Source organism: Rhynchophorus ferrugineus, unplaced genomic scaffold (genome assembly GCF_030347505.1).
Source record: "Rhynchophorus ferrugineus isolate W39M unplaced genomic scaffold, kcgeb_rfMv2 rfM10, whole genome shotgun sequence".
NCBI lineage: Eukaryota > Metazoa > Arthropoda > Insecta > Coleoptera > Curculionidae > Rhynchophorus > Rhynchophorus ferrugineus.
Window position 1 is genome coordinate 25,351,635 of NW_027472589.1, and position 24,747 is coordinate 25,376,381.

The window sequence follows — 24,747 nt, forward strand, 5'->3', positions numbered from 1 at the left end:
CCCAGATGATGAATTTATCGTAAAATATCAGGAGTTTTATAATGTTTAGAGGGACAATGTTCAGCTTCCAAGGCTGCTCAAAGTAACCAGTATATGCAGTCGAAAGTAGAGTAAAGAATCAATAAAAACAATTGCACGCCTTTTTCCATACCGACAGTACTTTCTCCGATGGCCTATTTTACGTAAGCACAACGTAAAGCCGTTAAAATAGCTCCTCCACTGGTTTTGGTCATGTTTTCTATTACTCAACCTACTCTGGTGTTCTTGCCACACTTTATTGCTGTTTATAATTCGTTCGTGGTTGACACACTATCAAAATTAAAATTCTGGTGTGTCAATTATTGCTGGAACTACTAATCCCTACGTTAGATCATGATTGTAGAGCTGAATCTTCATCTCTCAACTCACTCCAATGTTGGAAACGTTCGACGCGCGACTTTATGAAGGTTCTCTCTGATTTTTAAATAGTATTATTGCTCAATCAGCTCAACAAATTGCTCAATCAGCTCAACAAATTGCTCAATCAGCTTTAGAAGTCAGACAGTCCAAATATGGATAATAAGAATAACAAATCATCTGATTAAAGTCACTATACATTATTTTATAAAATGCTTTTATTAAAATAAATTATTTACATATAAAACTGACTTAAAAATTAGGGTAACTATGTCAATACCGTAATACCCGTCGTTTTCATCAACTGGACAACGTATCATCGGTACATTTATTGCAATATTGTCAACTATATTTGAGGTACAACTAATATAAAAATATATTCTCTAAAAATATGATATTTGAAGGGAATTATTATCACTGGTTTCAGGTTGCTGAGTCTCCTTGATCCCCATTTGTACTACAAAACGAAAAGTTAGAAGATATTTAAAAAAAAATGAACTCACACAACTCACGGGATCAGTTTTTTCAGATTCTCATTCTCGTTCAGTAAACTCTGCATTTTTTCCTGCAGGGAATCAATGTGAGCGTCCTTCTCTCTTAGCTGTAACTTCAGATCCGATATCGTGTCTTCTAGAGCCTCGAACATTGCCCGAGATTCCTCGTTGGTTTCCGAACAGGTGGGCGGTTCGTTCAAACAGAAAAAGTCCTGGATTTCGATCGAACTCACCAGTTCCGGTACTCGTAGAATGGCATTGACCAACGTCTGCAAGCCACTGATCCTTTCTTCCAAAAATATTGGATCAAAGTTGTTTTTGAGCCTAAAAATCATTGAGTTTGTACCAATTTCGCTCTTGGATAAAGCACTGAATATATCAGACCATCTTTTTCTGGGTAAATACTTTACAACGTCGTGATATCGGTTCCTCAGCTTGTTACAGAGCCTGACAAAGTCCGTGTACCTCCGAAACACATACCAACAATCACCAGTGATTTTGTTTTCTATTCGAAGTTTATACACCTAGAATGTACAGTTAAAAGATTTTAATCTACCGACGCCCACGCCTATATTACCGTAAAACGAGCTCGTTCCTCCATGATCTCGTACCCAACTATGGGTATTTGTATGGGATTAAGAATATCATTCTTGTTACAAGAGATATTGTCACCCCCATGACTCATGTTAATGCTGTTTTCATCAGAAAGTGTAAGGCTCTCGGCCAAAAGTGTCACATTAGAAGCCGTAGAACAATTGAAAGCATAATTCCGATATCTAAAAGTTACAGTGTAAAGTAAAACAAAAACATAATAACCACTACAATTTTACCTCAATGGATCCGATAGATACTCATCTGAATCAGTAGAAACAGCCTCTTCACCAATGTCACACCGCATATTTCCATTTTCTACGTCTCCATTGTGAACAGAATTGTCCGAATAATTTATTTTCGTTTCCTCTTTACTGTCCATCTTCAATGAAATGTATAATTCCAATTACGAACATTTAACATTAATTTGTTTTACATTTTATAGACCGACAAATGTACGTTTCACTCGAATGGTTTTAGAAAACGTATGTATAAGTACCACTTCACATGGGAAACCGGAGAAATTAAGACAAATTGACCTGTTGAAGCTCAGATATTACCAGTGAATGAAAACAAGAGCACCAGACCATAAACAGCTGTTTTTGACAACCTAACTGTTTTTGACAGCTCAAGTAATTTCAAATTAAGAAAATACTCTCAAAGTAATGACGTAAAACATGGTAAATCACCAAATGAAATGCCTTGATCGAGTGTGCTTTCTAACCTAACATTATTTTGTTTTTTTTTGCAAAAGACCAATAATTATTTTGATATAGAGTTGAGAATTTCAACAACACGAAAAAGTAAAATGCCGCAGGGAAGAAGAAAGACGCCGTTCAGTGGAAAGGCGAAAAAGGAACAACTCAAAACAAAGAGAGAAAAACACGGTAGTATCTAACACAAATAAATCAATGTAAAATGTATTGTTTTTTATGTTAGGAAAAAAGGTGCCTTTTTTACAAAAACCTGGAGGTGACAGTGAAGATGAATCCGGACCTTCTGTCCAAAGGATAAATCATCAACCTGGGAAAAGTGGTAGATCCAAACCCAATAAATATGCTTTACAATTTTTTAGAGAAACTAATGAAGAGATTAAAGAGAAAAAAGAACTGGTATATTATTTTTGCTTTTATTAGTCCATTTTATAGGAAAAATATTGGATTTTAGGCCCGCCAAAGTTTAAAAGTTATAGATGAAAAAGAACTTGAAATAGATGGTGATCTTTTTTTTGAAAATAAGCTGGATTTCCCCAAGAGGCCGCATTGGAATTTTGACTTGTCAAAAGAGCAGCTTGATATTCAAGAAAACAAGTATAAACAGATAAATTAAGTAATGTATTTAAGGCATCTTAATTATGTTTGTTGTAGATATTTCACAGATTATTTAAAAACTATTGAGGCTGGTTTTGACACTAAGGATCTTAGTTATTTTGAACTGAATCTTGAAACATGGAGACAGTTGTGGCGGGTTTTGGAAATGTCTGATATTGTTCTCTTTATTGTCGATATTAGATTTCCTGTGAGCTAAACAAATAGTGACAGATACAAATATTTATTTGTAAGGTTCCCTATTGTTTTAGGCAGTTATGTTTCCCCCATCATTGTACCAATATGTTACTGAAGAATTGAAGAAAGACTTTATCTTGGTATTGAACAAAATAGATTTAGCCCCTGCGCCTCTTGTAGCTGCTTGGAAGCATTACTTCCAACAAAAATATCCTTTATTAAAATTGTGTATGTTCACTAGTTTGCCTGGTTATAATTTAATAGGGCAAAGGACTGATAAAGGAGGTATTACCCAATGTCTGGTGGATAGTTCAATTTTTTAATTTATTGACAATGTGGTAGGTTTGCAAGTAAGAAGAAGAAAAGGACGCATACGTATGGCAGCTGAGGGAAATCAGCAGCTATATGAAGTTTGTAACAGTTTGGTTGGTGATAAAGTAGACTTAACTTCATGGCATAATAAAATCAAGGCAAGTTGTCTTTTAATTTGAGAGCTTATTGAGATGTTGGTGAGTTTTTGCTGATATCTTAGGAAGAAATGGAAGAGGACTACCAGGAAGAAGAGAAAGTTGAAGTCGGGAAGATGTTACATGTTCAGAACAATACTGAGTTCTTTCAATATGAAAGGTTTAAAGGGGGTGTCCTTACCATTGGTTGTATTGGTCAACCCAATGTGGGTAAATCATCTTTGATGAACGCGATAATGGGAAAAAAGGTGCGACGTCCTGTTATGTTTTCAGGTTTCTTAAGGTTAACACTATCTCTATTTAGGTAGTGAGCGTTTCTAAAACGCCGGGCCATACAAAACATTTCCAGACGATTTTCTTAACAAATAATGTGAGGCTCTGTGATTGTCCTGGTTTAGTGTTTCCTTCCAAAGTGCCCAAACCATTGCAAGTCTTGATGGGCAGTTTCCCCATAGCACAATTAAGAGAACCTTACAGTACCGTTAAATACTTGGGTGCGCCGTGAGGACATTTTACAACTTTGTTTCATAATTTCAAGTATCTGTTTTAGCCGAGAGACTGGATCTTGTAAAGATGTTGAGGATAGACCATCCTTACAATGACGAGGTATGGTCCGCCATGGACATATGCGATGGATGGGCGAAGAAAAGGGGTTATATAACCGCTAAAGCGGCTCGATTAGACTCGTACAGAGGCGCTAACAGTGTACTGAGAATGGCACTGGATGGTAAAATATGTTTTTGTCTGAGGCCTCCCCATTATGCAAGGAGAAAAGGTATTTTCGCGCTTTGTGAATGTTATCATTGCTTGACCAACACGTTGGCCTACTCTCGTAGATTTCTGGCAGACGCACCAGGATCTAGAGATGGTTAGATGGATACAGGCACTGACGGTGGAAGAGGAGGGCGACGATCATTTGAATAGGTCCGTCGGCGACGGGAACAGCGACATGTCCAGTGATAACGACGACCATAATCGCCACGCCACCGATGACGAGGACACCTCTGGCTCCTCTTCCAGCGCTCCCGAGGTCGCTGGCGCGCTCTCGTCCAACAAATACGCCACGTTAGAACTCGATGATTAAGATTATGCATTGTTTTTGTTTCTTTTTATATTTACGCTTTTGTGTTACAATACATACTACTTTTGTCCTTTAAAAGCAGTCATTAATTTACGATATGCGCTTCTTTTTCTTGCGGTCCGGCATCATGTCGTCTGAGACCTGGTTAGCTTGTACGATCTCCTCGCTCTGCTTCTTCACGTCGTCCCTGGAGAGGAGGTGCGGGTCAATGAAGATCGTCTCGATCAATGCTGCAAATCAACCACCTAAAATCGTCGTTTTTAAACCACGGAAGCTCGCTTACACTCTTCGCTGATAGCCGTATCGGTTATCGGCGTTTTTGTCGACTCGGTCATGGTCTGTTCAAAAACTTTGTACCCCTCCTCCATTTCTTGATGTTTCAGGAGGTCCCGCGACTGCTGCGCTAATTTGGTGAACCTCTTCACCAACTCCGGAACGATCTTCGTGCCTAGAAAAAGCCATTGAACGTGACGGTCCACGCGTGGTTTGGAATTTACCGTCGATTTCATCCTCGACGGGCTTTTCGACGACCTCCATCATGGAGACTTGTTTCTTGAACTTCTGCTTCGGTTTGGCGTCCTCCGTAATCAAATTCGCCAGCAACTGGAGGTGTTTCAGAGCTATGCGAACCTTGGCCAGCAAAACGTGCCTGTTGTCGATCAGGCGGTCGCAGTCTCGAATCTTTTGTCGCTGCTCATCGGTTTGAGCCAAGAATGTCCTCTTGCTTTGTTTATATCTAAAAAAATAACGGTGACTATACCCGATGACGCCATTCGGTATGATGTTTTCACTGGCTAGTGGTTTCTATCATGGTGTTCTCCAGCTCCGACTTCACTATATGGGCGTGATTTGATTTTTTCAAGAGCTCGTCTTTGCTGGCCTCGCACTGTTGCACCAGGTCAGACAGGCGATCCTTCTGTCTCACTTGTTCTTGCAGGCTGGAAAAACAATTGACCTCATCCACATATTAAACAGGTTTCCTCACCATGGATATATCGCTTCGATGTTGGCCACGAAAATGGCATTCTTGAGGTAGTTCAGCGTCATTTCCAAGTCCTTCATGTCATTTCTTAAACTGGTAAAACTCTCGGACGGTTGGAGTTGGACTTTTCCCAAATTTATGTCACTCTACGTTAAAGAACAGATGATAAAAGTGGAAAGAGGCAGTAATATATAAGAATTACATCTCTCCTCAGGAGGTTCTTGATATTGGACCCAAAAAAGTGTACTCGCTGGCTGACTTTATCGATGTCAACTCGACGTGACGCCAGATCTTTCTTTACTATTTTTTCCAGTATATGAAACTCCTGTCGTCTATCGTCTAGGTATTCGGTCGCCAGTTGTCCCAGTTTGGTAGCGTTGATCATGCAGTATCCCTGACTGATACCATCGTTTCGGATCGCTTCCAGGATAGCGTCAAAGTACAGTGCGTCCTGAAGGAAGCTCTTTTGTAAAGTTTTATTAAACATATCGCGTTTAAGACCTTTTTCATTATCGCTATCATTTGTTTGTAAGAGTGCCTGATGACTATGGCAGCCTCCGTCTTGAGGATTGCATTTTGGACTTTACCCGTTATAATTTGAGCTTGCCTCTCACTGGGCAATATGCTCTGCCAGCTCAATCCTTCGAACTTCACTATATCCTCCAGCTTGGCGTAATGCAGCTACATAATTCGAATGAGTAAAGCAGTCATTAAATTAATATTTATCACCTTTAAATCCACTAGTTCTTGGGTTTTCCGTTGTTTCTTATACCTCAGCAAATCCATGCACTTTCTCTTGTTAAAATTCACCTGTTCCACCATCTCGATTACTTTCTGTAAAATGATGTGAAGAACTAGTTGCTTCACAGAGAAGTATGGGTTACCTGCGGTTGAGAATATTGGTAAGCCAGTTGCATTTCCCGATGCTCAGCTAGCGTATTTCTAAGCTTCTGCTTGTCCCCTCGTATAGCGTTATCCAAGTCCTGCTTATTCTGTTCAATTTCCTTCTGCAACTTCTTCAGCTCTCGGATTTGTTTCTTCTCAGCTACTCCCGTGTCCATCTCGATGATCTTTCGATCTCTAGCTAATCGAAGGCGAAAACATAGTTGATTTTAAGTTGTTATGAAGCCGACTTACTGTAGAGCTTGATGAGGCCCTTATATTGGGTGATTTTGTCCTTCGTTGTCCATTTGGTGGACGTCATCCCGTGCAGCTTGACCTTATTGGCCGAGAGCATATTCGTGGAATTCATACTTAGGTTTGTATCGATACGATTAGCGCCGCGATGCCACCCTAAAAGAAAATCTCACAAGACGTTTTCCGGCTATCAAATTGACAATACCACATCAAGGTAAGACGCCATCCAAAACAGGTAACGTAAGATAGGAATGGGAAAATAAAAAGGAACGAATTATAAAGCTCTTTTATTTCATCTCTGAAATCACAATTAATCCATACGACACCATGGTTAAATAAACTTATCGACTAACAACAGACTTATTTGCAATTCGAATACTGAAAAGCAAAAAAAAAAGTGAGTGAGCTACCGACGTAACTAGGTCCTGGAAGCCGTCGTGTCTAGGTGAGATCGTCGTCTGCCGAGTCGCCGTTGTCGTCATCGGCGTCATTGTGTTGTTGGTGTTCGGGGTGGATATTGCTCAAGAGGTCTCGCATGGCGTCCACCAGCGACGCCACGCTCCTGCGGAAATCTCCGTTATACCCGTCCTGGGGCAGGGCTTGCGCCTCGTCCTGCTGATTGTCGGCTCTGAAAATTTCACACAATCAACCCCCAGGGTCTCGCATACGTCCACTACTTGCCCACCCTTCCACGTTTCCTGGTAACTGGCTTGGATTAAAGTCGGGCATCAGGGAGCCCAGAAACATCATCAGGGGATTGGAGATGTTGTTCACGGTGGTTGGTCGTTTGGGCCTCGTGTATAAATTGATGGAATCCTTGGGTGGGAGCGGGTCGAAGCTCATAATGGGCCCAGAAGAATCCTGTGAATGGGTAAAATATTTTTTTCCTCGCTAGATATGTTTTTATACATACCGAAAACGACAATCCCTTAACGTCATCGGAAAGTATAATGTGCCGTCCTATACTCAATGGTAAGGGGCCAGAAAATCTATCAGACAAACAAAAATTGAAAAAATAATTCACCTAACGGCGCGAACGCACCTTCTCACACGCCTCTCCTTATAATCGTCCACCAAAGGATCCTTTTTGTCGACCCTATTCAAAACCTCATGCACGTTCCCTTCCAGCCAAGACAAGAGGTCACCATCTTTCCATATATGGTAGTTTCTATTGACATAGAGCTGCACCAACTGGTTTAAAGATGGCGGAGTACTGGCGGGACCAAACACAAAACCGTTTTAGATGATAATGAACAATATGCCATGCAATACTTGCTTTTTTTCATTCAGGCTGTTGAAAAATTCGTGTGTCGAGACTCTACTGTCAATTTGGACAGAGCATTGTTCTAAAAGAGGCTTTAAAACGTTGGGAAACATGAGGAGGGCATCCTGTAAAACCAACAAATTCAACGTAACCACTATTAAGAATATCCGACACCTAACATGCCTGTAATAAGTCATCAGCTTTATCAATTTCTCCTGTATAAAAATATGCTACTGGTAAAGAAAAAGCAATATTGGGTAACTGTAATAAATTGTAAGTTGAATCCAACTCAGATACAAAGTCAATCAACCATTGGTACTCTTTTGCTCTTAGAGCATAAAAATCAATGGCCAGCTTGATGGCTACAGGATCTGTTTCTGGGTCCAAGGTTAGTAAGAGCTTGCAAAATTCCAATGATGTTCTGGAGCAAGCTCTCCCACCCAAAAACATCAGATGTTTAAAAATAGTTATATATAAAGCCCTGGAAATAAAATTAATAATAAATATAATTAATTTCTTTAAATCTCTTATATTAATAATAATGAGTTCACCTGACCGTAAAGATTAGAATGAGTAATAGTAAAAAAAACTATGTCAAATTAAAAGTGGACAAAAAAATACCTGTTTTCTTGTCTTCTAAAATCCAAGCGGCAATTACCTTGGGCAACATTAAACAAAGGATGGAATGCAAACTCTAAACAATATAAGGCTCTCTCCACCAATTCTGCTGCCATAGCCAAATCTTCACTTAATTTACACAAATCAGATAGTTGTATTAACGCATTTACATGATAAGGATGTTCATTTATGATGGCAACAATATTATCTGGATTGAGACTTTCTACTGCCTACAAAATTATCATATTTAAGCATTTATCATATCCATTTAGGTTTCGACACAAACCTGCAAAAATGTGTTCTCCACTTGCCTATAGCTTTGACTGTGTTCATAATAAAAATATTGCAGCCCACCCTTTGTTTCTGCCAAAGACATAGACAATCCAGACTTGCCTACTTGTGGCCAGTTGTCCTTACAACTCACCATCCAAGTATTTTTCAAATGACCTCTCGTACCAACCCTACTTTTGCGCTTACTACAAAAAGTTACTTGTTAGATTTAAAATAATTTATCTATTGCAAACTTACTGTTCAGCTTGAATAATCTTGGATCCAAATATCCTTTTTAATTCATTGCTGGGATTTAAATGTTTATGCTGTACAGAAAGAATTGTTTTCTTGTAAGTACCCCTCTCATGACCTTTTTGGTTAATGGGTGTTGCCACCTTTGGTGAAACATTTTCACCAAGAAGTCTATTGACTTCCCTTACTGACCTTTCAACTTCATCAATCTATGAACAATAACAGATTGTTATATTGATTTTTATTTTTAATTGAGCTTAATAATATCTTACATCTGCATTATCTTCACTGCTTCTATGATTTGGTTGTTTCCCTGACTTCTTTTTCCTCTTCCTGCGCTTCTTTTTCACAGACTCATGAATATTTTCACCCTCGCATGATTTAGCTGCTTCAGTTTCATTATCATCCTCTTTCACTTCACTTTCTGAATGAGATTGCTGATTAAGCTACAAAGAATGTCAGTGGATATTTGTAAATGCATAACAAATACTGCAATCAACTATTGCACAAGAAAGAGGACAATATACTCTTACCAAATCATAGCGATTTATATTAAGTTGTTTCCTCCTTGCACCTCCAACCGGAGTGTCTATATCCATATCGGATATATTCTCATTATCAATTAAATCTTTTTCTTTATCACCTTGCAATTTTCGCAAAACTCTAGAAGACATGGCAATAGTCTATTATGGAATAAAAGTTTTCGCTATCAACTACGTATTATTATTTAAAACTTTATCGACTAAAACCCAGGAAAAAATATATTCAAAGATACATTGATCATGACAGATTTGTCACCTTTCATGATATTTAGCGTCGGCAACTATCGACTACAAAACTGTCGATAGAAACAAAACAGTCGAACTAGTCGAGGGTCAAAAAAATAATCAATTTAAAATATTAAATTTTGTACCAATTTTGGAAAAGGAACGAGACAATTACAGATTTCTATTATACTCTACAGACATTTTGAATTATAATTTAATTTTATATTTTGTATATTGGATTTTATTGTAAATAATAGAAAAATTACCCTCAAATATTTCTTTTTCGTATTTTCTCAGTCAATTTTTAACATGTACTTAACTATGGCATCCTTCTTAAATAAAAAAAATATTTTCTTTATCATGTTTTTGATAGTAAAGGAATATTTTAAAACCTGTTCGTTAAAACTTCAATAAAATAGTTTAAACATTTAAAAGACCTGAGTAAAAATCAAAAGACTTCAAAAAGTAAAAAAGTGGCTAAAAAGGGACCTGATCGTTTCCAAGATAAGTTAAATAGGGTTTAAAGTATTTCTTATTTCTTAAAATTTGATTCTTATTGCCGTATTAATATATCAAGAAATAACACTGAAAATTAGTATTCCAAAGGCTGCTAAATTAATGTGTATTGTTGTTGTAAAAAGTAGTAAATTACTTTTAACGTAAAAAGAGTCGATACTCGTTTTCATTCGATACTTTCCAACACTACTTACGTTTCCTTATATAGATAAATATTCAATATTCCGGAATCCAAAAAACTTTGCTTAAAACCAATTGCTTCATAAGAAGAAATGCATAGAGAAAAATTATGCATATCCCGTATAATAAATTTTTCTGTGGGATACCATCTCTGCTAAAATGTCATACTCCGAGACTAATATCATACCAACATTATAGAAAGCTGTACTAAGCAGCTAAATTTTATAAATTCTACGTGGCGCCATCTAAGAAATATTCTTATAAACTGCTAAAAAAGTACTGATATATGACAGAAATCTGTAATACGAAAACAACATTACAGAAATCTATAATTTAGTAAGAACAATAAAGAAATCTGTAATGTATGAGTCACAGTACAGAAATCTGTAATGTAAAGACAATAATAGAGAAATCTGTAATGTAAAAATTATACAGAAACCTATATCAAAATAATACAGGATTAACAAATACCTAATTATATTACAGATATCTCTATTAAAATACATCAGTAGTATATTTCACAAAATATAGAAAACTGTGTTCTCTATATTTTGTGTTTGAAATAAAAGAAATACTGAATAATGAGATTAATGCATTCTTACAAAAATTGTGGTTAATTATAATGCAATACATTTAAAAAAGCAGAACCTATACAACTCACAACCGCATTTTATTTTTTATTTGTTTAATTATTTTCATTGATAAACTTTGATATCAAATTAAATCTTAATTACTTCTACTAAACTTTTCTACTAATTAATTACTTCCGAGATATTTTATATTTAGGGTCGTTTAATATAAAATATAGTAAAGGATATAAATTAATCTTTTATACTTTGATAGAATATGTGTGTTAATAAAAATGCAGTTATGAACAAAAAAAAAACAAATATTAAAAGAAAACTTATGTAATATACATCATTGATATTATTATAAATAGTATGGAGTTTATAATGATAATACTACTAGTTCTAATTGATAGATAATTTAAATTCTAAATGGGAATATTATATAATGGAAATAATATATTATATAAATTAGTACAATATATCTTCAGTGTAATTTATAAGAAATATCAGTTAACAACTAATACTTTTGAAGACATCTCCCAACCTAATAAATAAGTAATCTATATACAGTGTATCGGTATCTGTAGTGCCTATGAATACTTCTCCCCTGTACTATACAATGAGGTAGTATATATTATCAAAAACACAGTACACAAGTTGGTTACTGCGACAATGTTGAGTTGAGTAAAGACTTCAAGTCATCATGATTTATTCAATAGTATTGTATGTAGTACCAAGTTGTCATCTATAGTAAAGAGTCTATAAGTTTTCTTGGATCCAAAATTATACAATGTAGAAAGTAAATACTGTAGAGAAACATTAATAGTGAAGATGTTAAAGAAAAGAAGTATCCATAGAGAAGAAGTGTTGATGAGGGAATTACTAAGAAATATTAATAGAAATAACAGGCAAGAAATCAATCAAGTTTCAGTTGAATGCTGTTGATGGTGAACTTAGATGAATTAATTGTTGAAACTAAACTGAAAGAACGTTTTTGGTAGCATCTGAGTATATAACAGGACTTAAAAAACAATTTTCTTGCACGGTAGAGGCAGAAAGAGGGAAAGAGAATTGTAGACATGGTTGGGAGGAATATAGATTTAGCAAAGTAAGATTAACCTGCAACTGGCCTAGGTTACATGACGGGAAAGTGAGCTAATTGATGGTTTCAAAGTTCCCTACTATGCTTCTACTGTAAATGCTACATTATTTCTAAAAGAAAATTAAAATAAATAAAAAACACTCTAAAATTACATCAAATATTAACCATTTAAAAGTTCCAAATTATCATCATCCATAAATGGTAAAAAATGTAAAACAGTTATTCAATTAAGAAAGTAGAAAAGATCGTGAGAAAGTCAGCGATTTATCTTACCTAGCTGAAAGATAATTAATTATACCTTTTACTTGTGAATAAGTTTTGTTCTTGTCTGTATAAGATATTATTAATATAGATTTCACCATTGTTCATATGATTTACCTGTCCCTAAAAATGATCTCAACATTTTGTATATTATATCATAAACGAAATATAATTTATCCAATAATACAGACAATGCACGTCATCAAAATATATGTAATTTAAAATTAGAGTAATATAATACTCTATGTTTAAAATTAACGCTTGCAGGCTGGTGACCTCTAAATGTTTTGAAGAATTTTGTAAACATTTGTCAACAGTATCGAGTTTTATGGACTGATTCTGTCTCTTTTCTACCAGAATAAAATCCAGAGATGGAAAAATCTGTTTCGAGTTTAAAATTAATTTTATATACAAACTGTATTTTGCGGTAGCTATGACGTGCATCGGCTGTTTTATTGTATGGACTACAGAAATTACTGTATTTGTATTTGTTTTACCTGTGTTTCTATTCTTCCACGGTCACCCACTTCATTCACATTTACTCACATTAATTACCGAATTATACGTATGAATCGAGTTCCAATCCAATTAATGTACCGCTCACTTACCTAAAACAAGAAAATCTTATTATAAGACATCACTGAAGCACTGAAATATTACTCATAATAAAGTTAATACTAGTCTTGGGAACTATCGACTGTTTTGTGAATGACTACTTTTTACTATCAACTGTTTCAGTCGCTATTTTTGGTTCGACTGATTTTACTACTTTTTACCAGTGACTGTTTCAGTCGCTATTTTCGGCCCGACTGGTTTTGTTACTATTTACTATCGACTGTTTCAGTCGTGTACTTTTAGTCACTATTTTTGGTTCTACCAGTTTCATTCGACTGATTTTTAACGTTCTTACTCTGTCGTCCTTACATAGATTTATATGTCATATATATAGTTTTATGATTTTTTTGGTAGTTTGCTTGTAAATAATATATTGTATATTAATATAGCAGCATTTTGGATCGATATTTTTCAAGATTGTTTGAATTTAATATGGTAAAAAGATTAACATTGTAAATGATAAATAGTAAAATACTTTGACTGTTTTTAAGACTGTTATAATAGGTGATATTTGGATTACTCTCTCGATTTTTGTTAAAAATTATCTCCGTTCAATAATGATTGAAGCATTTACATTATTTAGAAAAGCTCTAGTAGATAATGTGTGATCATTTTATATATCATATTATATGATTAGGTATATGTTTAATTATTATTTAGTATTTATGGTTATTGTGCATCTTTAATTTTTAAGTTCTGTTGTATTGTCTATATTTATTACAGCATTATTTCAAAATAGCAGTTAACATATTAAAATACGATAAAACATTTGTGGGGTATTATTCTATTCCATAGAAAAAGTACCTTTCTTTTTACAGATCCACAAAACATTCAAATATAAAAGTACTTCTACTTCGTTTAAAATGAAATTAGTAATTGCATGTTAATAGTATTCAGTAATTATTTGTTTCCTTTTCTTTTTTAAAGTTAGTAGGTGAAGGTATATGTACATCTCCATCTCCCTTATACTTCCATTGGAAAATATAAGCACTTAACATTAAGCATTAACTGCTCCAAGCAATTATCTCCGTCCTTTCCTCTCTCACAATTTATACAGGAAAGGGTTCGGACCTCTTCGTCTGACATCAGGAATTGAAATAAACAGTCCAACCATACATTTGACTGGAGATAGTATTTACTATTTTCAGTCGCTAGTTTTTTGACTATCGACTGTTTCGACTTTCTTCAGTCGTTAGTTCCCAACGCTAGTTAATATTATCCAACATGATTGAAGTCAATAAAACCTTTCCATCCAATTTGATAATTACATTTTGCGGATAATATTTTACCTATAACGTCAAAACGAGAAAATTACCTTGAAACATCTGGAAGTTTGCTCTAAGTCCAGCTGTGGTCCCCAACAAGTTCGTTCCAAGGCGGTACCATCTGCGGACTTCCTGGAACACGATTCCAAGAAACAAATATCCCATGGAAGGCGTCCGAAAAAGTCAGCAACGAGACAATTTACGCTGGATATATCAATTTACGCTGTTTATCCATCGAAAGTTATTATAGTACCGGCCTGGAACCGCGACGCGACCTTCTTGTACCTCCATCTGTAACAAGTCAAAGTTATATATTAAAATTGGTTACAAACTATACAAGAGACTAGACTTACCCGAAGTTCCATGTCCTTTTTCCTTATTTGCTTCGGTCCTACCCCAATATAAACGTAACGCGCACTTCGGGTGCTCGAGATTCTTTCGGGAATTCGGACGATCCCAACAAAAAATAATTAATGACGCGATATCGGGCTCGACGGGACCCTGGTTCTCTCGAGGGTTGGACCACACTTCACAGGCACCGTAAACACTCACGCTGCGCACGCGAAATGTCCTAGAACAAAAATAAAACAACATTAAAAAATTATATATTAGATATATGAGAGAAAAACTCACCTCACTTTTCTAAAAAGATACTGGGATATGCTGGCTCCGACTAAGAAGCTTCAACGCTAGCCCAGATCAAAACAACGAACCGTCTGAAGCCAGTTTGGTCATGAAAACTGATTTCCACCGAAAAACTGGCCACCCACGGATAATTGTCAGGACTGAACCGGCGCTAAAACTGTTTTTGAATTGAATTAGTACAAAAAAAAACGTGATCGCTCAAAAAGAGAACAAACAAAAACAATGGATGATTTTACCGCGCCGGGGTTCGTGACGCTGGGCACGTTAATGCAACAATCCGGATGGTCACCACGGGCCTCCCGACATCCTGGGCAAAAATCTTCAACGAATTGCTCGCGTGACTAGTCCTGATGACCGTCGAGTCCCACATTATCACCGGAAAAGGAGGAACGAAGATCTATCGGACCACCACCAATGACAACCCATACTAGCCCACTCATCATCTATCGGTCGAACTCACGGGTCCCCAGCTGTAGGAGACCCGCAAGGCGATCGACTAGAAGTTGCCGAAGCAACGGGCGATATCATACAACGTGTCAAAGTCTGCAATGGCCTGCTACCAAGGGAATAATAATGTGCACCAAGACTAGAACGATCCAGGCTCGTCAGCAACATTTACGCGCCCAGGGGCCACGCGCGCAGGTCGCGAGGTCGATTTAATTTTTCCGTACCTGAAAATAGAAAAATAGAAAATAAGAATATTATACCGATGCTTGTGGCGTTGACTCAGCGACGAATGTACGCTAAGTTCAATTATATTAATATTTATGAAATAATATCAACTTACCCGATGGGGAGCACAGCAAGTCACTATATAATAAAAAAAAAGAACGAATTCGGATAAAATTACCGCATTTTTAAGAAAAAAAAAATTAATAGTTGTATGGAGCGACGGTATCACGCCACAACGAAGGGCACCTCTCATACAACTATGAAGGAACAGCGACGAAGTACGATTCTATTCGACATCGAAGTGCACCGTTGTCAACAACACCGGAAAGATGCTCATCCTTAAATTCAACAAACTAAAATAAATTTTGCGTCGACATTTCAAATATATCCAGTCGCGCTAACATTAAATAAATAACAGGTGGCGTAAACTTATTCAATTTTGTTTAATGTAAGTATAAATTCAATTTATTTAAAACAAATTGATAGCACATAATGACAAATGCAAAATGCATAATGGCAACATAGTGCGCAAATCACGGGGTTGAAAAAAAATCATGGCACACTAGTTTTCCTTATAAGCAACAAATATGCTTTTTTTTATAGTGCCGTCTTAAGAAACCACAACATTTTGAACAAACTTTATTCAGGGGCGTGCAAATAATTTTATTCGGAAAATTAAAAAATAAATATAGAATAAATTATTTTAAATAAATTCATTTAAAATCACCTTACGCTTTGAATTTTTGACAAATATTTAACAAAATTTTATTATATAACTATACCTATTTTAAAGATTATAATAGGGCTTAAATCTAGTAAATTATTTTTAAAATATTGAAGTAAATAATTAGAATGCTTAAAATTTGTTAATATATAATATGTAATTTATATATTTGTTATTTGTATTTATATATAATCAAAATATTTATAACTAATTGAAAATAATTTCCAAAATAACTTGAACGCCAAAATTGGTGGCATCAATTCCTCATATCGTTCGACATCTGATTCGTGAAATTTATTAACAATATTACATTTATAACCAAAAATTAATATAAGCCAAAATTAATATTTAATTGAATAACGACTATAATATATACAGTTTTAATATTTGCAACGTCAAAAAGGTAACTTAAAATTAAAAACAATAATTTTCAAAGTAAGTTTAGATGTTGATTTACGGTTAAATTGATTCCAGTGTATGTCAAAAATTAAATGAAGGTAATTTAGGCATAATATTGAAAACACTTAAGTCACACGTTTTAAGTCATAAAATAAGTAACACTAAATAATTTAAGTCATAAAATGATGTGTCATTATTATATAAAATGACTTGTTATTCTATTAATCGACTGCACTAGTCAAGCAGAACTAATTCAAAGTAATAGTCGATAGTAAATAATTGTTTTAGTTGATAGTTCCTAGGTCTATTATAGGTATGCAGTTGAAAAAAAAGTAATGTAGGCAACCAATAATACACCGCATTGGCAGATTAGTAAGTTCCGAAACGTTATAACAAAAATATAAAATTTTGATAGTAGTGTCGTGAAATGTTATTAATATTTTATAAAAATATGTTATGTTCTGTTTATTTGGTATATTATTGTGTTACTTATAATTGCGCCAAGAAAAAATAATTATGGATGTGTAGAAACATTTAATAACGGAACGTGCTGTAGTTTTTAACGGATGGTTGTTTGAAAAACTTTTACGAACAATTTTATGAACATTATACAGAAAATGCTAGGAAATTAAAATAATTTAGATCATAACTAAATAGCAATGGTGAAGTGCGACAAGAATCTGAAAACGCCCCGTCGTAGGACGTCGGCGAAAAGTTCTGTAACTGCTGCAAAGGTATCAAAAGCTTTATCCCAGCCTGCGACTTCTACCGTGCCTAATCTCGGTAGAGTATCTAATATGACTGTAGTTGTAAGAGTGCGCCCCCCTAATAAAAAAGAACAAGAACAGAATTCCCGGTGAGTAACGATGTTTTAGTTAATAAAGCACCAGTATTCTAGAGGAATAAGTATATGTTATATTTCAGCATCGTAGTAAAAACAATAGATGATAAGATGCTTATATTTGATCCCAAAGAAGAAGAACAACCCTTTTTTTACCATGGAGTAAAACACAGAGATTTCTTAAAACGTGGCAATAAGGAATTAAAATTTGTTTTTGACAAGGTATGTGGTAATATCTCCACTAATGTGGAAGTATACACCCATAGCACTAAGAGTTTAGTGGATACCTTAATGAATGGATATAATTGTTCAGTGTTTGCTTATGGAGCTACTGGAGCTGGCAAAACATTCACCATGATAGGTAAATATGGCCTACATTATGCCTAGGATAAAATTGTTAATTTAGAGTTAGAATGACAATAAATTGAAATTAACACATATACTGTCACTATTTGTTAAATTTTGGTGGATGCAACCATCGTTTTGTTGACGTTAAATACCGTTACTGGCGCCTGTATTGGGCTCTCCCATCAACGGCACTGAATGTGCTAATTAAAAGTTCAAAATTTATACTACTTTTGAATTGAGATACATGATAAAAAAGACAAAAACAAGAAGTTGAATTAATTATTAAAGATATACTATAGACTTGATTATTTATTATTGAAAATCATAATTTTGCATTAGGTGCATGTTACCTTGTGTAAATAACAGTTGTCTAAAAGCGTCATAAGGCAATATGTAATTTTATGAATTTAATATCGGAATGTACATGTATGTGTAGATTTACAATAACAGGTCATCCGTCTGTTTTCAAATTTTGGTTCATTCATTCTCAAGCCATATAGCTTTGCATTGCGGACCATATCATGAAGAATGCTAGTAGGACTCAACATCAAACTCATCAGTTCATCAGCAAACTTCAGATCAAGCAAGGAGTTCGTAGCTTCATTTTGAATCTAATGTCTGTTTTTAATCACATAATTACATCTACTGCTGTGTTAAAAATTACTATGGAGAGACATCTTGGCGAATACTGGATTAGATCTCTCAAAATTACATTTTCTCCAACTTCATATGATACTTCTGTAGTAATAATCATCTGTAGTAAAACTCTTTTTAATTATCCATTATTATAATGTTGCATTAGGTTGTTGCTCTTTAGCATATTAAAATTGTCACCTCACTCTCTAGACTATAAAATACATTATATCATCCCGTACAAGAATAAGAGATAAATATATTAAAACTAGTTTTAGTCCAGCCAAGTTCTCAACAAACTCTGGGCTTTGCTTTTCAAAGACTTTAAATGTATCTTCTTCAGGCTTGACCTAATCTTTTTCAACGAGTTAATACCCACCTTTGATATTATTATATATAGTATATATAAAAATATCCGACAGGAACTGAAGAATCCCCAGGAATAACATTCCTGACAATGCAGGACTTGTTCAACAGAAAAAACGAACTTAGTTCCGAGAGGGAGTTTGAACTAATGGTCACCTATGTGGAAATATACAACGAAGTAGTGAAAGACTTGTTATGTTCGAATGGTTCACCATTATATCTTAGAGAAGACTCAAAGTACGGTAGGTAATTCCTGGTTAATTAAATATGTTTTTAATTTAATATGCGTTATTTTTGTTAGGCGTTATCATTTCTGGCGTTAAAGCTCACAAGATATCCAACCCTAGTGAATTATTTTCGTTACTGGACCAAGGGAATAAAAGACGAACGCAACATTTGACTGATGCCAATGCCGAGAGCAGTCGGTCACACGCCGTGTTTCAAGTATATATTCATATGACGTGTAAAAATACCAGAGAGGTAAGTTAGGCCCCAGAACTAAACCGGAGGGTCGCGTTAATTCGGTCTAAATTGTTTTAGTCATCCACAGCCAAACTAAGCATGATCGATTTAGCCGGAAGCGAACGAGGATCCGCAACGGGATACGTGGGTCCCCGTTTCAAGGAAGGGGCCAACATCAACAGATCACTTTTAGCTTTAGGGAACTGTATAAATAGTTTGATAAACGGCAAAAATCATATCCCGTACAGGTAAGTCAACTTAACGATGCTCTCGTTTGTAACAAGGGGTATTCTGGTCCAGAAGCCTACATTTTAACTTGTTTTTCCGGGTAGTATGAAACTAAAAACATTTTATGAAAAAAAATCACAAGTGAACAACGACAGAAGTAGAACTTAAGAATATTATATCAATCTCAAGTTTCATTAAAGCTTTTTGAAAATATCATGGAAACCCCTTAGAAATACTTTTCAACGGGTTTAAAAGTTTAAATACGATTTAAACTATGATATATTTATTTACATTGATCTAGTATGTCCGGTCCATAGAGAATTCCTTCTTCTTCCTCTTGGTAGTCCTTTAAAGCTTCTTGATCCGAGTTTGCTTTAGTTCTGGACGTGCTTCAACTTGACGTGAACATCTAATCGTCTCCAATGTTTGGAGAATACTTGCATATTTTTTCGCCTCCCATGTGTTTCATCTAAATGCTAAATGATTTACTGACCACAACAATCACTACTCTAGCAACATATTGTTAGATTTATTTAAATCAAGATAGAACTGGAGGGATAATAGAATTAACAGTGCAATTTGATACTATCCCTGTGATGGTACCATAACAACTGCATGAAGAACATACCTACCAGATAATATTAATAGTTTTTAACTCTCACAGGCGTTGTATGTTAAATATCTTGGTAAAATGCTAAATGAAAACAACTTGGATTTAAAATAGGTCAAATATATTGGCTTATCAGAAGAAAATCGAAGTTAACTTTAGGTAGCAAGATGTGCAAATCAATACTTAGATCCATTTGGTCATACTAATTCAACTATGGGGTACTGCGCACAGGTCCTACATATAGCCATCATTCAACGGTTCCAAAATATTGTCGATACACCGTTCTAAATCTCTCATAAAGTCATTCAACGCAATATCCCTCTAGAATGCATAACAGGTATAACACAATGTGTTTTTGTACTTCAGAAGTGTATCCCCATGTAATTGCCAATCAGCAATTGGTATTAAGTCTGATTAAAGAAGAAATATACTTTTTTAGATTTAGAATGATATTTTTACACAGATCACTTACTGGCACATACTTATTGCTCACTGGGTGTGTGTGAAAACGTTTTTTTTTTCACAAAGGATATTTATTTGTCGCCCAAAAATGCAAATGTATGATATGCTAAAATGGTTTGTACGTCCTTACTTTGTTTTGTTTCATTTTATTTTAGAGATTCAAAGCTCACGAGATTATTGAAAGATAGTTTAGGAGGAAATTGCCATACCGTTATGATAGCCAACGTATCCCCTTCATCTTTATCTTACGAAGAAACGTATAATACTCTGAAGTAAGCGCTGGTGCTTCAATTTTAAAACAGGAATGTAAATGACTGTATGCTTTTTTCAGATACGCTTATCGAGCGAAAAGCATCAAATCTAACATTAAGAAAAACGTTATCAGTGGAGATTTGCACGTTGAACAGTATATCAAGCTGGTTAGCGATCTTCAGACCGAAAATGCTCACCTGAAATCCGAGGTGGAACGTTTGAAGCAAGAGAAGACGCATTGCGACGACGGTGACAGCAGTGAACTGGACGCTTTGAGATCGGAAAACAACGAAATGAAGAAACAAATAGAGCTATTAAATTTGACCATCAACGCTCTGCGGTCGGTGAAGAGCGAAGGGAAGGGGGACGGTCCGTGTCCTTCAGAAGACCTGAGCAAAGTGAGAACGGAGGTGTATCAGGAGTTCGCCGTGTTGGTCAAGGATCAGACGGATGCCTTACAGTCTATTTTTGAAATGGAAAAATCAATTGTAGCTAAGAAAAAGTGAGTATTTTGTTCCATTTTGTTTATATTCTAATTTCCTACAGTTTTAAACTTACAAAGTACTTATTCTACAATTGACACTTTTGACTTAACATCTATGTCACTGTTTATAATGTACTCTGAGTTTTACTTATAACTTCACTGAACTAAATCAAATGGTTTTACTCTTTTTGATGTGCTGATGGAGCCTATATTCATGTCTTTAGGCATAGTCCTTGATAACATTATCGACAACAACTTTGAGATCCTTATGCAGATCGGCGTTACGAATAGTACCATGGAGCGTCAACAATATTACGCGGTACCTTGTTTTGGAATTTTTGTATATTTCCATTGCTTTGACCGGTACAACCCTAGAAATGAACACCATAAGTCCACACTGGTTTAAAAACTTGTTAGAAAATCAAAAGCTTATTATATACCGACAGAGCTGAGTATTTACCCAATAACCTGTAAATTTTTAATTTTTTTGTAAGTCTGGTTTTGTTTCCTGTTGGATAATTATGAATTACTTCCAGTTTATTCTACGATCTCAGCCCCCCTCATGCATTAATGAAAATAGGAAAACTAATTTTGTCTCTATTAGTTAACAGTCTTCTTTTAACAGAGCCAGCACATTGATTATTTTTATTTTGCCATATAGTTTTGCCGTCATGGTCATAATCAGAAATCTTTTAGCTTTTTAGCGTTTTTTATACCCTACTTCAATTCTTTTCTAAAACACTAAAAACTGGCAACTTTGAATTACACCCCAGTTACTTTAACTGCCATCTGTTAATAAATTACACCAAAATGTCTAGAATTATAACAAAAATAGAAAAAATATATTTCCGTGTGCTGATTAATCTTTTGGCTCGAAGATGAAGAGGTCATCACCGAAAAAAACGCCTATTGTTTAGCTATTGCCTTGAGAAAATCTAGTATTTTGGAGCAACAAAACAATTGAAAAACGCTAGACTACATTATACTACATTAGTATACACATGTTAAAAATATGGACGAAAAAAAAAACGATTTTTTGTCGAAAAAATTTTTTTCATTCAGAAACTTACTGATGCCAGAAATAAAAACGCCATTTAATCGTCCAGCCGAATCCTTAAACGATAGAGTAAAAATCAGGAATTGATAAGGGCATCGTAAAATACATACTGCTATTTCGCTATTCTATTGAATTTTCAAAATTCTTTATAATAATTTATTATTACTAACATGTTGTCCCCCCACAAACCACTTTAGTTTTGAGTAACTCTAACCTATCTGATACCGTGTGAAAACAGAATAAAATACTTTTAGTTGCCCTTAGAGTTTTCTGTTATAATTTCTCTGGAAAATAGTGTGACTAGCAGCATACAATAGCAGCGGTACATAAATTCAAGCCCTCCGCAATCATTGAAAAGCACAATTCATTTTTTACTTTTACTGCTGTGTGATTAATAGCAACATTAGATGAGACAGAATGTTAAAACATCAAAGGAGAGACTACTATATGACAATTTAATTACATTCTTGACTTTTTTCGTGTAATACTCTTATTAAACAATTAGTAAGTGCTATTGGCTTTCAGTAGCTTCAAATCACTTTAATACTTACACAAGCTTTGAATGAACTAGTTTTTCTGACGGTAGAATCTTTAAATCTTCTAACTTGCGAAACTGAAAACGCAACATATGTTTTGTACTGATCAGTATTTAATTATCTAATTGCAATTGTATATTTCAGACAAATAGAGACAGAATTGGCATTGCGAAGCACTGGTAAGGGCAAAGACGACAAGAAAAAGATTTCTGATAAGTACGACAAGGAAGAAAAGGATCTCAAACTGCAAATCGAACGTCTGAAGTCGATCAAGATGCGGACGTCCGTCAAAATAAAGAATTTGCTGTTGGTGTATCCGGAGCTGAACCAGGAATACGAAAAGTTCTCGTTGAACATGGATAGACTGGAGTTTCAATATCAGGTGAGCGGTGTTCGACGCTGGGATATTTGCCGTTCTCTAATTCAGGTCTATTTTCAGAACGAACTGACTCAGATGAAGAACGACATCTTGCGACAGATGCTTACCGACTTTCAGAAGGAAAAGCACCCGTTGAGCCAGTCAGCTAATATGCCGGGTACGTCGAGCGCGTGCGGGACGGTCACCCGGCCGAAGCGGAACCTTCAGGACGCCAAGGGGAAGATGAACTCCACGTTCGTGTTGGAAGGTGGGGACAAGCCGCCCGTTAAAACCAAAACAACGCGCAACATCGCCGTAAAAGGTGGGGTATACTTCGGTCACGTGCTCGTAGAGATCCTGCAGGGTCTCCTGCACGGCGATATCAAAGATCAATAGTGATAAAATAAGCTGTAATAAAGTCTGTTGGGCCCTAACCTTGAGTAATTTTATTTGATTGTTTCGCATGAAGTGAAAGGATAAATGGGCGTGCGAATGTCCTAATGATTCTGGTGTTTGTAGGCTTCAAGACCCGATCGTCCAAGAGGTTCTTGTTGGGAACCACGTCAGTAGGCAAGGAGAACAAGCCCGGCGGTTCGAAGCTCACTCTATCCTATGACGTCAAGAAGATCCAGAGGAAACGATGGGTGTAGCGTCTGAAACGGTTCTTTTACATTTAGTTCGTTGCTAATTATCCCTAACGACTTGCCATTGTGATTATATAACTAGTTTTATTAATTTTACTGTGTTCGATTTATTTTATATTTTTATATTATTGAAATAACATATGCTATGATATTCAGTTATAAAAAAATAAACGACTGACTATTTTTAATGAGAATGCTTGTTTTATTCATAGGATTCTGCCTTGGTTCCCAACTGTTTCAAGGTATATTTTACATTTTACTTTTGAGAAATCCATTTACTGATAAAATAAAACAGAATAACTTTACACACAGACAATTTATCTCCCTAACTAAATGATTTTGTTCACTTTGGACAATTAAACGTGGTGCCTTTTCATTTACAAGAATTTGCGACTAAGAGGTGGTCTGTGTTGGATCATTTATTTTAATTTTGGACACTTTGCGATGGTAGACGGTCTTCAGCATTACGAAGCGGTTTGTATGTTTCTTTTCCCGTTTTTGTTTTTAAGAAGTGGCAAGTGCTCATAGTCAACAAAATTAGAAAAAGGTGGGAGGGTAATTTTGGATTATCCTTTTAAGTAACGTACACATCTTGAGAAATAATAACTTGTAGTAACCAAGGTTTATCAATTAAGTCTCAGGCACGTTGCAACAAACATTCAAATGTTATTTAGTAACGGCGTAACGCAAATAA

The 24,747-nt window shown here is 35.4% G+C and overlaps 5 protein-coding genes and 1 long non-coding RNA gene across 9 annotated transcripts; 2 read left to right on the top strand and 4 right to left on the bottom strand.

Annotated features, from left to right (window-relative positions):
* Positions 1-596: 596 nt before the first annotated feature.
* Positions 597-2,091, bottom strand: Snx16 (Sorting nexin 16). Of its 2 annotated transcripts, XM_076416148.1 has the most exons (6): positions 1,918-2,091; positions 1,721-1,863; positions 1,468-1,666; positions 1,275-1,414; positions 909-1,214; positions 597-853 (listed from the first exon to the last, which is right to left on the bottom strand). In XM_076416148.1, exons 2-6 carry the CDS (start codon positions 1,861-1,863, stop codon positions 820-822), a joined length of 822 nt encoding a protein of 273 aa, XP_076272263.1. In that variant the 5' UTR covers positions 1,918-2,091; the 3' UTR covers positions 597-819. The 2 variants fall into 2 exon arrangements, with proteins under 2 accessions (XP_076272263.1, XP_076272262.1); XM_076416147.1 differs by having other exon boundaries at positions 1,721-2,091.
* A 104-nt stretch (positions 2,092-2,195) lies between these two features.
* Ns4 (Nucleostemin 4) lies at positions 2,196-4,612 on the top strand. Of its 2 annotated transcripts, none has more exons than XM_076416144.1 (10): positions 2,196-2,368; positions 2,421-2,593; positions 2,649-2,791; positions 2,849-2,999; positions 3,061-3,271; positions 3,329-3,460; positions 3,523-3,701; positions 3,758-3,947; positions 4,004-4,228; positions 4,290-4,612. In XM_076416144.1, the coding sequence occupies exons 1-10, from the start codon at positions 2,290-2,292 to the stop codon at positions 4,535-4,537; spliced, it is 1,731 nt and encodes a 576-aa protein (XP_076272259.1). In that variant the 5' UTR covers positions 2,196-2,289; the 3' UTR covers positions 4,538-4,612. The 2 variants fall into 2 exon arrangements, with proteins under 2 accessions (XP_076272259.1, XP_076272260.1); XM_076416145.1 differs by having other exon boundaries at positions 3,329-3,456; positions 3,519-3,701.
* Positions 4,613-4,624: 12 nt separating this feature from the next.
* LOC143203836 (uncharacterized) lies at positions 4,625-6,811 on the bottom strand. The gene is made up of 10 exons (XM_076416146.1): positions 6,654-6,811; positions 6,401-6,600; positions 6,246-6,350; positions 6,018-6,197; positions 5,719-5,967; positions 5,520-5,662; positions 5,326-5,472; positions 5,032-5,270; positions 4,818-4,982; positions 4,625-4,764 (listed from the first exon to the last, which is right to left on the bottom strand). Exons 1-10 carry the CDS (start codon positions 6,766-6,768, stop codon positions 4,625-4,627), a joined length of 1,683 nt encoding a protein of 560 aa, XP_076272261.1. The 5' UTR covers positions 6,769-6,811.
* Positions 6,812-6,925: 114 nt separating this feature from the next.
* On the bottom strand, positions 6,926-9,880 carry Nulp1 (Nuclear localized protein 1). Its single transcript, XM_076416143.1, has 11 exons — positions 9,591-9,880; positions 9,330-9,503; positions 9,064-9,266; positions 8,822-9,011; positions 8,539-8,765; positions 8,101-8,398; positions 7,930-8,042; positions 7,696-7,866; positions 7,567-7,642; positions 7,339-7,514; positions 6,926-7,281 (listed from the first exon to the last, which is right to left on the bottom strand). The coding sequence occupies exons 1-11, from the start codon at positions 9,729-9,731 to the stop codon at positions 7,095-7,097; spliced, it is 1,956 nt and encodes a 651-aa protein (XP_076272258.1). The 5' UTR covers positions 9,732-9,880; the 3' UTR covers positions 6,926-7,094.
* A 2,846-nt stretch (positions 9,881-12,726) lies between these two features.
* On the bottom strand, positions 12,727-14,897 carry LOC143203792 (uncharacterized). Its single transcript, XR_013007436.1, has 3 exons — positions 14,686-14,897; positions 14,383-14,623; positions 12,727-13,060 (listed from the first exon to the last, which is right to left on the bottom strand). It is a non-coding gene; the product is annotated as an uncharacterized LOC143203792 (long non-coding RNA).
* A 2,420-nt stretch (positions 14,898-17,317) lies between these two features.
* On the top strand, positions 17,318-24,247 carry LOC143204206 (kinesin-like protein KIF18A). 2 transcript variants are annotated; one of them, XM_076416692.1, is made up of 10 exons: positions 17,318-17,628; positions 17,697-17,974; positions 19,017-19,202; positions 19,262-19,440; positions 19,501-19,670; positions 20,878-20,994; positions 21,054-21,476; positions 23,196-23,433; positions 23,491-23,731; positions 23,929-24,247. In XM_076416692.1, exons 1-10 carry the CDS (start codon positions 17,432-17,434, stop codon positions 24,057-24,059), a joined length of 2,160 nt encoding a protein of 719 aa, XP_076272807.1. In that variant the 5' UTR covers positions 17,318-17,431; the 3' UTR covers positions 24,060-24,247. The 2 variants fall into 2 exon arrangements, with proteins under 2 accessions (XP_076272807.1, XP_076272808.1); XM_076416693.1 differs by having other exon boundaries at positions 17,509-17,628; positions 17,705-17,974.
* Positions 24,248-24,747: the final 500 nt, after the last annotated feature.